A 13,251-nucleotide genomic window follows, 5' to 3' on the forward strand; every position below is an offset into this window, starting at 1 on the left:
ACAGTACACACACTAAATGAATGGCTAATGAGCAACTTTAATGTAATCACCGTTAAAAGTCTATTTGTGCAACGCACCGCAGCATTGTACCAATTAAGTGCGCCAACAAGGACAATCCATTACGACATGTTTAACAATTTCGCTTCAAGCGACAACATGCGTCGCATGTAAATTTCACCGACTACATTTATCGACTACACAAGTACATTACCATCCACATATATGTATATGTGTGTGAGTGAATATCTTGCGCTGACAACTCAGCGCTTGTGTCAAATTAGACAAGTTGCTGCTTGAAACCATTTCACCAGCTTCGCCTCGCTCGTTTTATGTGCACTACAACAGCAACAATTGCGTTGTCAACTAAAGTTTCTTTTATAGTTTGCTTGCTCTTGGCTATCAGCGATGCTAAACTAGCTTGTCGCTAAAGTTTCTCATTACATCATAAGCTACCGCAGGAAAGCTAACATGACAAAATATGTATAAAGTTGGCGATTAAAATGGCAAATAAAATGAGCGCAAGGAACATTATAAAAGCCACACAAGAATAAAAAAAGAAGAGATAAAAAAAAAACGTTAGCTGTGGTTGCACCGAAACTATGTACCATATACTTCCCCTCAAAAATACAAAATCTTTCCATACAAGGATTTGATTTTGATTCAGCAACTTTGTCTGAGCAATCATCTCGTCTAATATAAAAGTTAAAATGTAAGGACTCGAATTTGATTGATCATATAGTTAACCGATTTCGACAGTTCCGAAAAATCAGCAGCTTCTTGGGGAAGAGAGGCATGTGGAAAATTTCAGGTCGATATCTCAAAGAGTCGAGTATTGTTCATCTATATAAAGGCAGGCGGACAGCCACGGCTAAATCAACTCACTTGGTCACCCTGATCGTTTATACAAGTGGATCCATTTCGAGTTTCGCTACTTTTTGAAAGAAAAAATTCGAAAGAACATTATGTGCCATTTATTTTTTTGAATATTATCTCTTTCAAATGTTGGCCGCGGCTACGTCTCAGATAGTACATCCGTTGAGTCCAATTTTCGATGATTCGTTCGAACATCCCGCTTAGTAACTGACGAGGGACACGCGAGATGTTTTGCTCCAAAACGTGAATCGAAGCGGCATTGCCCGCATATATTTTAGATTTTACATGTCTCCACAGGAAAAAGTTTAACGTATTATTTTACATAAAACTATCTGCCTACCGAAGTGTTCTCTCAATAAGTCCATTGATTGGTGGGATGTGTGATAAGTGGTGCAGTCTTGTTGACGCCGAGCTCAGGAGCTTCAATTTCCAGCATCAAATAGTTGGTTCCCATGGTGTGATAACGGTTGGCATTGACGGTTACGTTTTCACCGACATCATTTTGGAAGAAATATGGACAGATGACTTCACCGTCCCACAAACCACACCAAACCGTTGTTTTTTTCTGGTTCAAATAGTATCTCTTGAATCTCTTCAGGATGCTCATCGTCTCAAATGTGGCAATTTTACTTATTTACATACCAATTGGGCCAGAAATGAGCCTCTTCGCTGAACAAAATTTGCCTCGAAAATATTGGATCTTCTTAAAGCTTTTCCAGAGCCTATAGAGCGATGCGATGTCACTTGGGAAGGTCGAGCAGCTTTAGTTCTTGCACGAGCTGTATTTTGTATTTTAACTTAAGATCTCGACGTAAATTGCGCAAAGTCGTTCTATATACATACGTCAGTCCTTTTCTTTGTGCACACTCTCAGCTATGGCTGCTATATTTTCTTCACTGTGTGCTGGACTTGGTCTATTCGGTCGAATATTACCCGATAATGAATGCTGGGTCTCAAGTTGGGTGATGGTGTTCCGAGCGCGCGAAACACATTCTTTACAGAACGCGAGTTTTCGGCAAGCAAAAATAACATGACAGCTTGATACGACTCACTCGTGATCTGTGTAGCGACGAAAGGGCGTCAGCAAACGTTGATAAATATCTAACGCGTGTTGATCTGCTCTTATTGAGATATTTCTAAGATTATTAATTGGTAAAAACCAGGCCAAAGGGGCAGACTTCTCAGGTCTTTAGACCCACAGTAACTTCTACTTGTCTAGTGGTCAGCTTTATGTATAATTTTAGTATATTTTGAAAATTATTTGTTGGTGCTTGTAAATTAGGAAAAGCACCGTTCAAGCTCTCCCTTTTCCATACATGGGATGGAACTTGAGACACCCCATCTAGCAACTTTTTGTACCATAATTCAATTAATCAATGCTCTTCCAGTAGTTCAAGCATCATATATTTTTATCTTTAAGCAGACCATTGTTTTTAAATCTTTTGCAGCCTAATAAAGCCCCATTTCTATCTATATAATTGAGATAACTCTTTAAGACATGTAGAATGGTAAAATCCCTCCCTTTTTAAATTCTAATTATAAAATTTTAAAATTTTTTGGTTGAAGTATACATAATTTTTTCCAATATACGCAAAATAAAATCATGTAAGAATATCTACCGTTAGTGTGAAAATGTATGAAATAACCCCGCTCACTAATCGTATAACGGTTTTAAAATATATTAAATTTTACAAACAAGATGATAGAAAAGGTTCTTTGAGAACTTCTCTGGTGACTCCACCCCATAGATATGGGAGTACAGAAGAATTATGTTCCGCGGCGCAGTGGTTCAAGTTATTAGGAATGCAGTCGTAGTGAGAAGCAGAGAGAGAATTTCCCATAGAGCCTCTTTGGGGTCCTTAATGTGTTGTTTCCTGGTCTGAAAGTAATCTATGGTATATAATTATATAGGGCACTATAATTAGTTCTGCATATAACAGTATTGGCTTAAATACGGTTTTGTAAAGGCAAAATACAACTTTTAGTCAGTGACCTCACCGATTCCCTTTACAACAATATAAGGCAGCCTATGCCTTCCTCATCCTCTCCCCGAGCTGACTTCCATGACAGCTTTTTGACAAGATTTTCGACAAGCTAAAGTCGAAAACCTCAAATGAGGAAAGTGGAGCATCCAAGGTTTTGCATCTCCTGATAAGTAAAATCCGTTCAGTTTTATGTGTGTAGTGCATTAAAATGGTGCATCCAACCTAGTGAACCTATGGTGGGAGCTCTACTACCTACCAGACCTGGGTAATATCAAGTACCAGTACGACTTGTAACAAGTACATTTTAAAGGAATTGTACTGGTACTGGCATTCCCAAAATTGTCAAGTACAAGTAATTGAAAAATACTTGAAGTTTTAACAAATACTTAAAAGTATTTGAAAAGAATTGAAAGTACTTGAAAATAATTGAAAAATGTACTTGAATCTATTTTTCAATTCTTTTCAAGTACCTTCAATTACTTACAATTGTGAAACCAATATCTAAAAGAAATAACAGAAATTAATGACATTTTTATATTATCCGTGCGATTCTGTACTGTGATACAGTATCARGTYTCTAAATTTGAGATTTTAAGTTAGATACAATTTTTGAGACTTGAGACGATTTTGCTATTCTGTAAGTGAGAGTCGCAAAATCTATTACATTTCATTATTCAGAGATGTTTTTACACTTGAATGAAAATAAATATATCGATARCAAATATTAAATTTTCTATAACATTGTCAAAAAACATAATTGTCAATAAAAATAAAAATATATGTTGACTTTGTTTCATAATATTTATGAAATTTATGTAAAATTGATTTATGTTTAACCTTTTCGTGTTAATATTTTGGGACTAACGCTAGAGACTGTTTAGTGAATAGTAACTAGTCTCAAATTGAGACTTTACCTCAAAATGTCTCAAATAGAGACTAGAGACTGRTTACAGAATCCCGCTATATGTTTATAAAAGCATGTAAATGTCAGAGTGGTAATTTTGACATGTGATTGTTAACATTAAATTTTGACAACAAAACAATAACAAAAAAAAAAAAACGTGTTTTTGCGAAAATGAAAGTAAAATCAAATACTCAACGCGAACATTCTCGCAACCATAGTCCCGGTTTGATATTTTTTAAAATATTCATGAAATTGTGATAATAATTGTAAGAATTTATTAATGTCTTCAAATTTGGAAAATGATATTTTTGCTGATGATGAAATAGCCGACCCAACCTATTCGCCAGAAAGGCSGTCCAGGAAGCAGAGACTGGCGTTAGAAACACCAACAACGTCYAAAAAACCTCGCCTATCAACTGTTCTTCCTGTGATACTTGGACCAAAATTTTATTCTRACCTGGAAGAAGTTGGTTTACATGTTTTGTGATGTCTGGTATTGTTTTGYATTTGGTTTTCAGTGTTTTTGTTTGTAGTATGCAGTTTTTTAGTCCATTCAATTTAAATATAATAATGTGCAAGTTTGAATTTTCTGAAAAATTACGCTGATATCTGAGATACTCGAGATTTGTTTCGATCTCAAAGCTATCCAGAGCCGTAATGACCGCTTTAGGTCGCACATTGAGCCTCCCATATCATGTTTGACGGTATGCCTGCCCTGGTGTGCAGGTAACTAACTTCGTTGTTTTTGATGACTTACTTGTTGGTCTACTCACTGTGGGTCTTGTGGTTTTTTCGATTCCAGAACGAGGGGTAGTCACGATTTCCTTATTCTCTACAGAAGATGTCTGGGCCTCAGTCGTGTCCAAAGAAATTGTGATGAGCAGACCAACTACCAAAGCTGAAATTATATAAGTTTACAAAATGGAAATATGATATTATAAGACCAAGTACTCACTTACTTATTACAAATAATTGCTGAGATAACATAATTCCAATACATAAAAATATGTAATGGTTTGTGTTGTAATTTAAAATAGTTCTCAGCATGGATCTTCACTGTAAAGTGAAGTAAGAGAAAAACTTGTCAGGTTCTTACCTTCCGAAACGTTTAGTTTGAAAATACAATGCTTTTAAGTGGGTTATATTGACTCAGCTGTCAGGAAGGTGAACAAATAATTTAAAAAAATACAATATTGTTTTAATTTCTCTATAATGGTATATGGTGCATAAGCGAAGATCTGCAAGTGTTTGGTGACAACAAAGATTCGTTAACAAACTAAAGCAAAAGTAAATACCATTTTATTATTGTGATTCAATTTTTCGTTTAAATAATTGTTGAGTTTATGTGCTGAATTCATTTATTGTACATCAGAAATCATTGTTGAGATATGTTATATGTATTTCTTGCGCAAGAGGCCGGGTTACATATAAGTCGCTGCGTAGTCTTTGTTCTTCTTCTCCAGTAAAATTATTTAAGTAATTCCCAGAATTTTTAGAAATTAAAATATCCTCAGGAAAAATTACTTTCAATACTCATTTATAGATATCTGTTTTATATGTTATTTCGAACTTTTCTTGAAGCGGTTACAAAGGAATACAATTTAATATTTCCTAGCATTCCCGAGTTTTTTTGAAATATTGCATAGATAATTTTGAAATAACAGCTAAAAAGGGTTTAGGGCTTGCATGAGTTTCAGCGGGCCTTTTTCAAAAATATGTAAAATTTTAAACATTTTATTCGATATTTTTATTGTTTCAAACATATACTATTAACAAAGGAATTCTGAAATTTCAAAAATACTTTAAACTCGGCCATTGGAAGGTCATTTTTGGTGACACCTCGTAAAAAAGATGCGCCCGCGTTGGTTTGGAACAAAATCACTGCCCTTAAATTACTAAGTTAAAATTGTTTCTTGAATGACAATTTTTAGACCGCACTCGTTTACCCACAAACTATTACTAGTGCAAAGTTTTGCCCGAAGGTATTATGTGGTGCATGATTTGTGTACTGCAATTTAATTTATTCAATTAAACATCAAAACTTCAAAATAAGATTGTTATTTCACCTAAATGTTGGGGGTGCCACGCGCATTGTAAAATTTTGACTTCTTCGAAGTGCGTCTTCTTTTGGCGAGGTATATAGCCACTCCGATATAAGAGCTGCTGCATATGTCTTGAGCTCACTTTCTGCGAGCTCAAAACTAGTTGCCATAAAGCTTCCTATCTGTACACTGCCCCATTGGCACTCACGCGATGAGGGTAACGATTTTGAAGAACGCAATTGGTCGCAGGTGCAGTGATTAAGGTGAAGTGGAAATATCTTGACACTTTACCCTCCATTGTCAGCTTTTGGCAGACTAAGGTCGAAGCACCTTCATTACCATATATGTACATATGTACGTCATGAACCCTGGCTGAGATTAATATCAACAAAAATTTCTCTCTATGATCATTGTATAATAGTTATTTATAAAATACAATTGTTTTATTATTTATTATTTTATACTAGAATGTAAAAAAAAAGTTATGGATAATATTCTTACAAAAGTAGAAAGTGAAAATGAGAGGTCATCATAAAGATGTTTTTTTTCTTACTTTGTAAAAGTACTTTTAAAACCAAATGTTCATTTAATCAATATTGTTTAATATAGTCCTCAAAGGGTTCTATTTTAATTATTAAATTACTAATTAATTATAAAATCTTGTAATTATTAAATTTTATATTCCACTAAACATTTTAAAATATTTTCCCCAATATAAAAAAATCGCATGCGAGTTCTTTCATTTGACACCTCTATCGCCAAATTGCTGCTAATTAACAAACAATTCAATTCAAGGACGAGAAACAGCTATCGTTATGTAGTGAGAAGGCATGTAGCGAGTGCATTACCCCTTCAGTATGCTGCGTCGTGCAGCCGCAATGGAAGGTGGACAAAAACAACAGACAGCTTCTCTCATACAATAAACACAACAGCATCACCAGGTGTCGTGGAGAACTCTACACACTCACTACACATATTTGCTCAGACTCAGTCAATTGGAGATTTTCAATCGCGATCGGCCATCGGTCAAATGTTGCGTCGGTTCGCGTTGCGGGAAAAATAGTAACAAAATCGTTAGAAATTTATAGTAAAAGTGCTTCTTTAACTATTTGGTTTAATTTTAAAGCTTAGGTCAGAGTTGTGCAAAAGATATGAAAAATGAAAAGCGTTGTGCAAATTAAGTGAAATGTTGTAAGTGTTCTGGTAAAAGGAAAAATTGTGTGTAAAGTGAAATGAAATAGTGTGCATAGGTAATTTTGTTTTCTTTGATGATGTTTGTGATATGTGTGATAATGGTGTTAATGGCGAAGTGAGTGGAAATCGAAAATTGTATATCATTCATAAATAGTGCCGCAGTGAGTTAGTGAATTAATTTCTTTCTAAATATATTTCGTCAAATATGAAGTCAAACGTTCGTTCTTTCGCTGTTCGTCTACCGTTGTTCGCTAATTAACCAACAACGACGTTCGCATAAACAAACAAATAATATCAATCAAACTCAGGAGTAAAACAACTGCTCCACAACTTGAGGTAAGTACCGGGTGTTTGTATACAAATTACTTTGTATTTTTTAAGTAAATTAAAAATATAAATATTTTAAGAACTCATTAGTTACATATATATTTTTTTTAATTTTAAAATTATAAAATTGAAAAAGTTTATTTGAAATAAATTTGAAATTTTTCTGGAGATAAATTATTTGTAAAGTGTTATAAAATAAATTGTGCACTGACGTTAAAAATTTGGAAAAAGTTCTATTTATTCATGCTTTAAGTGGTTATATCCACTTGAAAGTAAAAAAAATATATATATATTTTAAATAAACTAAAAAGATGTTATGAGAAAGCTTTATGCGAATCGGATAATAACCACGCCTACTTTCCATATAGCAGCATTTTATTTTCCATTTAATTCTTTCACTTTCCGCTACAGAAATCAGGAAGAAATTGATATAACGGGATAAAGCTTTACATGAATAGTACCTTATATGCGTGCCACCTTATCACGGAATATTTTGATACCAGTGCCTATAGTTGACTTTTGATCGAAAATATCGGTCAATGCTTGAGATATATTTGAAGATTTAAGAGAATTCTCTTCAATATGTCTGTGTGCTAAAAATGGTTTGATTTGGGTTAATACTTCTTTTAGCCCCAATAGAGCTAATGTAAAGTTTTTCGAATTACCAGGTAAATGTATACCGTATAAATCGGGCAATATGAGAGTTAACTAAGTAAAATTGAGAGAGCGTATTTTCCTTATAACGATGCTTAGAATGAATAAAATCGGTTAAGTCTTTCCCTCTCGACGCCATATAACGACCAGGCGTTATGTACTTGAAAGTATTTCCTTAATTTTAATCATTTCGAGAAAAGTATGAAATGTTCGGTTATACCCAAACTTAGCTTTTCCTTACTTATTTACATTAGCGAATATGCCTTTGTCACTCGTTTCGAAAAATACTTTTTGCGGATTGTGCAGAAAAAAGTAAAAGAAAAAAGCTAGAGCGGCAGATGGTACAAATGTAAATCTCAACAATGATCCATAATAAAAACTCCACAGTCAAGTTATTAAATTTTGCTTAATTTCTTACGAACCTTTCTTGTCATCAAACACTTGAAGATGTTCACTTATGCGATTAATAATATAATCAATATCATATTCTTAAAGACATTTGTTTACCTCGACGACAGTTGAGTCAATATAAGCCACTTAAAAATATTCTTATTCTCAGTTAAAAGCTTCGGAAAGTAGGAACTTGAGGGACTTTGACTAAACTCTTTATGCGGTGAACTTCCAAATTGCGGCACAAAACATTTCATAATTATACATTTGGAATTATGTTATCCCAGCAATTATTTGTAATAAGTAAGCGAGTATGTCGGTCATATCATATTTCTTTATTGTAAACTTATATAATTTCAGCTTTGGTAGTTGGACTGCTCATCACCATTTCGGTAGACACGACTGAAGCTCAGACATCTTCTATAGGGACTAAGGGAATTGTGACTAAATCACCAATAAAACCCACCACAAAGAGCAGACCTAAGAAAGGAGGATGGAAAAAAATTAAAAGAAGACTATTAAAAGGAGTGCTTCGCTCACCCAAATTTTTTTTGCCCAAGAAATAAGCTGTTGGTGAAATCCAATGAGTTTTTAAAATTGTAAAAATTGTGCGAATTAGAAAAACTTGTAAATTAAGTTAAATATAAAATATTATTCAATAATTTCCGATACTTAATTCCAATGGTTCAGGTTACCTTATCAATAGTTGCAAAATTGGTTTTCCATCACCATAAACATATGCTCAATGATGCTCATGTGTTGGTTGGTTAAAAATCTGGTTATACCCAAGGTATAACCAAATTTTTAGTTTCTCAAAAAGAAATCGGTGTGGATGACTCGGCGCCATATAGAGCCTGCTTTCTCGCAAACCTTTTTGGATAAGAAGAGAGCTTTGCCTTTCTTTTAGCCGTTTATGTACTGTGAACCATGAATGTTTTCTCTATAACTACCGAAAACTCATTTAAACTTATATATTTTTATAATTTGAATTTCTTTAAAAATGTTGAGAAATATATAAATATCTCTTCAATATCGCAGTTCGGGTGTCTTTGTACAGCGTCGGTAGGAGTTCTTATAATATATGCGCTAAGTGAATTTGGTTGTAGTAGCTTCAATAGTTTATGAGATATGAACATTAAAGCCAATAGAGGGCGTGACCATGCCTATTTCTTCAACCATTACTACTGCAATCCCCTGTTTGCCATAGGAATCTTAATCAAACTTACTATATCTTAATATAGTGCTTAGTTATGGGTCTTTATATGTTTTCGGTTAATGGCGTTTGGTGGGCGTGGCAGTGGTACACTTACGATATGGATAAAAAATAAGGTTGCATAGCGACAAAACGCCTAAAGTCTGCCAGTGTGTCATTAAAAGTATGAGATACTTCGACGTTAGTGTGGCGAAAGCTGGACAGTGGAAAATAAGTGTCTAGATATTTCACTTGCATCTTCCTCATTGCATCTATGACAAACTATGTCCTCCAAAATTTTTACCCTAACCGCGTGAGTGAAAATGGGTCAGAGTAAATATAGGACGTTTCCTGGTATCTTGCTTAGAGCTGACAAAGAGTGAACTGAAGACATATATATCAACTCTTGTTTCATATCACCCAAAAAGAAGGCGTACTTCGAAGAAGTCAAAATTTTACAATGGGCATGGCATTGCCCACATTTAGATGAAAGAACATATCTCCGGACCTACTAGAACAATTTCAACTAAATTCTGTAGATAACCTTATCTGAACGTTTTTATGTTGAATTGAATAAATTAAATTTCAACACACAAATCATGCACCAACCAATATATTCGAAAAAAAAAAATTCCATAAATAGTCGTTTTGAGGTAAGCCAGCTGGAGTCTAAAAATTGTTAAAATCGTACCAAAAAGGTTCAAGCCACCACGTCTCCATTATGTGGACTCAAGTATGTTTGGCTGACTTTTTGCCAAAAATGTCCATCTATCTGTGAAATATGTTCTTGAAATTCGAGAGAATGTGTCTTTTCTTAAAGATATTGTATTTTCAAATTGAACGTTTCCGAAGGTAAGAACCGGACAGGTGTTCATCTTACTCACTTTACTGTGAAAATCTAGGCTGTGCACTAGTCCGAATTACAATAGAAATCATCCTATAATTGAGTATGTTAATTAAGTTATCCCAGCAATTATTTTTAATAAGTAAGTGAGTACTTGGTCATATCACATCATATTTTCCTTCTTATAAGCTTATATAATTTCAGATGTGGCAGTTGGTCTATGGACACGACTGCAGCTCAAATATTTTCTACACATAATAAGGAAATTGTGACTACCCCTCGTTATGGAATCGAAATATCCACAGTGAGTCAACCAACAACTAGGTCATCAAAAAGAAGAACCAAAAAGAGGAAACGAAGAAAGAATTCATTTCTAAGAAGACTATTAAAAAAGGTTTTGAGTGCAGCAAAGTTTAATATCAACAAAACTTTTTAAAGTTATAAAATATAGAAAAAAATAAGAATAATTAAAATATTATAACATAAAATATATTATGAAATAAAAAATATTAGTAAATAAATTCGAATTAAAACAAGTAAGGAAGAGCTAAGTTCGGATATAACATTTCATACTTTTGCAACGTTTAAGCACTAAAGCATGAAAGGGTCCAGAGGCAAATTTTCACCCAATTTTTATTAATTTTAAGCACAAAAATGCACCGTTATTAGAAAATCACACACTCATTTTGATAGAGATAACTCACTTGAGAGCCGATATGTGCGGCATAAAGTCGCATCGAAATCTTTAAATTAGATATTTGGGGGCTAAAGGAAGCATTGACCCCGTTTAGTCCATTTATATCGCAGAGGGATGCTATTATCAGGAAAGGATTCTCTCTGAATATCAATTCTGTATCTGACACATTGACCGACATTTGCGGCAAAAAGTCAGCTTTAGGAACTGGATTCAAAATAAACGGTACTCAGGGACTTGAACAGTTTTAGCTGGATTTGAAGAATTTTCGGCCATAAGATGGTGTACACTAAGGGCATTATTAGTGCAAAGCTTTAACGCTTTATATTAATTGCTGCTTGATTTGATAGAAGAACCGAATGGAATTGTGTTATACAAGAAGTAGGACTACAGCTACGTCCGATTTCGCCCATTTTCACACTGTAACATAGAAGTTGTCAAAGAAATGCGACACACCAAAGATTGGTTGAAATTGGTGGGGCAGGTCGCGAGATACATATATGTTTTCACCTAAATGAGAATGGTGCCTCCCCCATAGTCAAAATTTGACCCGGCTCTTATAAAGGCTTCTTTTATTACATCCAGGATGTAAAATTTAATGAATCTGAGGCATTTGGTCATTGATTTATCGCACTTCAAGTATTCTTTATTAAAACCCTTATACGGCGAGTGGGCGGGGATATCATCACATTTTATCCATTTTCGCATTGTCCGTAGGGATTCTTGAAATCCTGAACAACAATACCTATAGCTGAAGAATGATCGTGTCATGTCGGACTATCCGATTTCGAAAGCGTATTCAAAGAATAGTGGACCTGTGCGGAATCTTCCCTGGGAACCAATTATTCTCAATTTTCGATAACTTATTTACAGGGATCACCCTTTACATCTATGCTTTTGAAATCATAGAATAATATTTAGTTATATTTTTGGTTATGGAAATTAATTGTCTTCTCGGTAATCTAATTTGAGTTCTCTGATGTCGGGATTTAGATGTTTTGCCTACTTTACAAGATCTTTCTTTCCACCGCATGCTTATAAAGGTGCTTAATGGATAACCCTGTATATAGTGATCGCAAATTTACTCCAAGAATTCTGTTTAGTTATCTTTTATTAAATTCTCTGTAGTAAATTTTATTTTGTTAAGCGAGTGTCCCCCATTAATAATAACGAATCTCTTTTTAAGGACATTTTTTTTTTTTACAAAATTACCATGAATAACAGCTGATATATTATACCAAAAGAATTATTTTGGCCAAAATAACGAACATTGTAATCGAACTTCTTCTTCCTCTTAAAAAATCTGTTGCTTCAGAATGTATCAAGTTTTAAACAAACACCGTTAATTTATTTGTCATAATTAAGCCATAAACAAAGACACTTCGGCTAAATTTCTTTTCTTACGTAAATACCTTTTATTATTCGAAAACAAATGGTTTGCTATAAATAAGCCCACGTATTCTTTGAAGCATACCAAGTTATTATTTTTTACACTGTAGCACCAATTGGAAAGCAAGAAATGCTGATACTCCAATTTTCTGCTTCGCGTAAGTTCAAGTAAGCTTCTGCCTCGCAGTCTTCTCATAACGTGCTTGTGTTTTCAGTTTTCGGAGCGCTGCTGTTTTTCTATACATTATTTTTCATACAAGTCGAGCTTTTATATGCACAAGTTACATCCACATCGAGCAGTGATCTTACAACAAACGCCACGAAATCTGCAACTGCGTTCACTACAACAGCTACGACACTTGCAGTGGTTCCAGCACCTGTGGAAAGTCCGGGGACAAGTATAACTGGTGAAGTAATTATAGTGATTGGTGGATCAGGCACGAGAATACCAACTGCAGGCACGACAGCCACAACGAAAAAGTTACCTCCTGGCTTGACACCAACACCTTCAATAGTAACTAAGAAACCAACTGTTAAGGCAACGCCACCAACCAAAAAACCGCCTATAATCAAGAAACCATCACCGATTACAAAACCCCCTCCGACTAAAAAGTCACCGATTACCAGGCCTACCAAACCTCATAAGAAACCACCGATTACAAAACCACCGATTACAAAACCACCGATTACAAAACCACCGGCGACCAAGAGACCACCACCGATCACAAAACCACCTCCGACCAAAAGACCACCACCGATTACA

At 34.5% G+C, this 13,251-nt stretch overlaps 1 protein-coding gene across 1 annotated transcript in view; it reads left to right on the forward strand.

Annotated features, from left to right (window-relative positions):
• The first annotated feature begins 12,618 nt into the window (after nucleotides 1-12,618).
• Nucleotides 12,619-13,251, forward strand: part of LOC108978240 (extensin-like) — a 1,058-nt gene continuing 425 nt past the window's right edge. The window contains exons 1-2 of the mRNA XM_018948809.1: nucleotides 12,619-12,646; nucleotides 12,704-13,188. Coding sequence (XP_018804354.1) covers nucleotides 12,619-12,646; nucleotides 12,704-13,188 — 513 coding nt within the window. The remainder of the gene's footprint in view (nucleotides 12,647-12,703; nucleotides 13,189-13,251) is intronic.

This window comes from Bactrocera latifrons, unplaced genomic scaffold (genome assembly GCF_001853355.1).
Source record: "Bactrocera latifrons isolate USDA-ARS-PBARC rearing strain unplaced genomic scaffold, ASM185335v1 scaffold_0, whole genome shotgun sequence".
NCBI lineage: Eukaryota > Metazoa > Arthropoda > Insecta > Diptera > Tephritidae > Bactrocera > Bactrocera latifrons.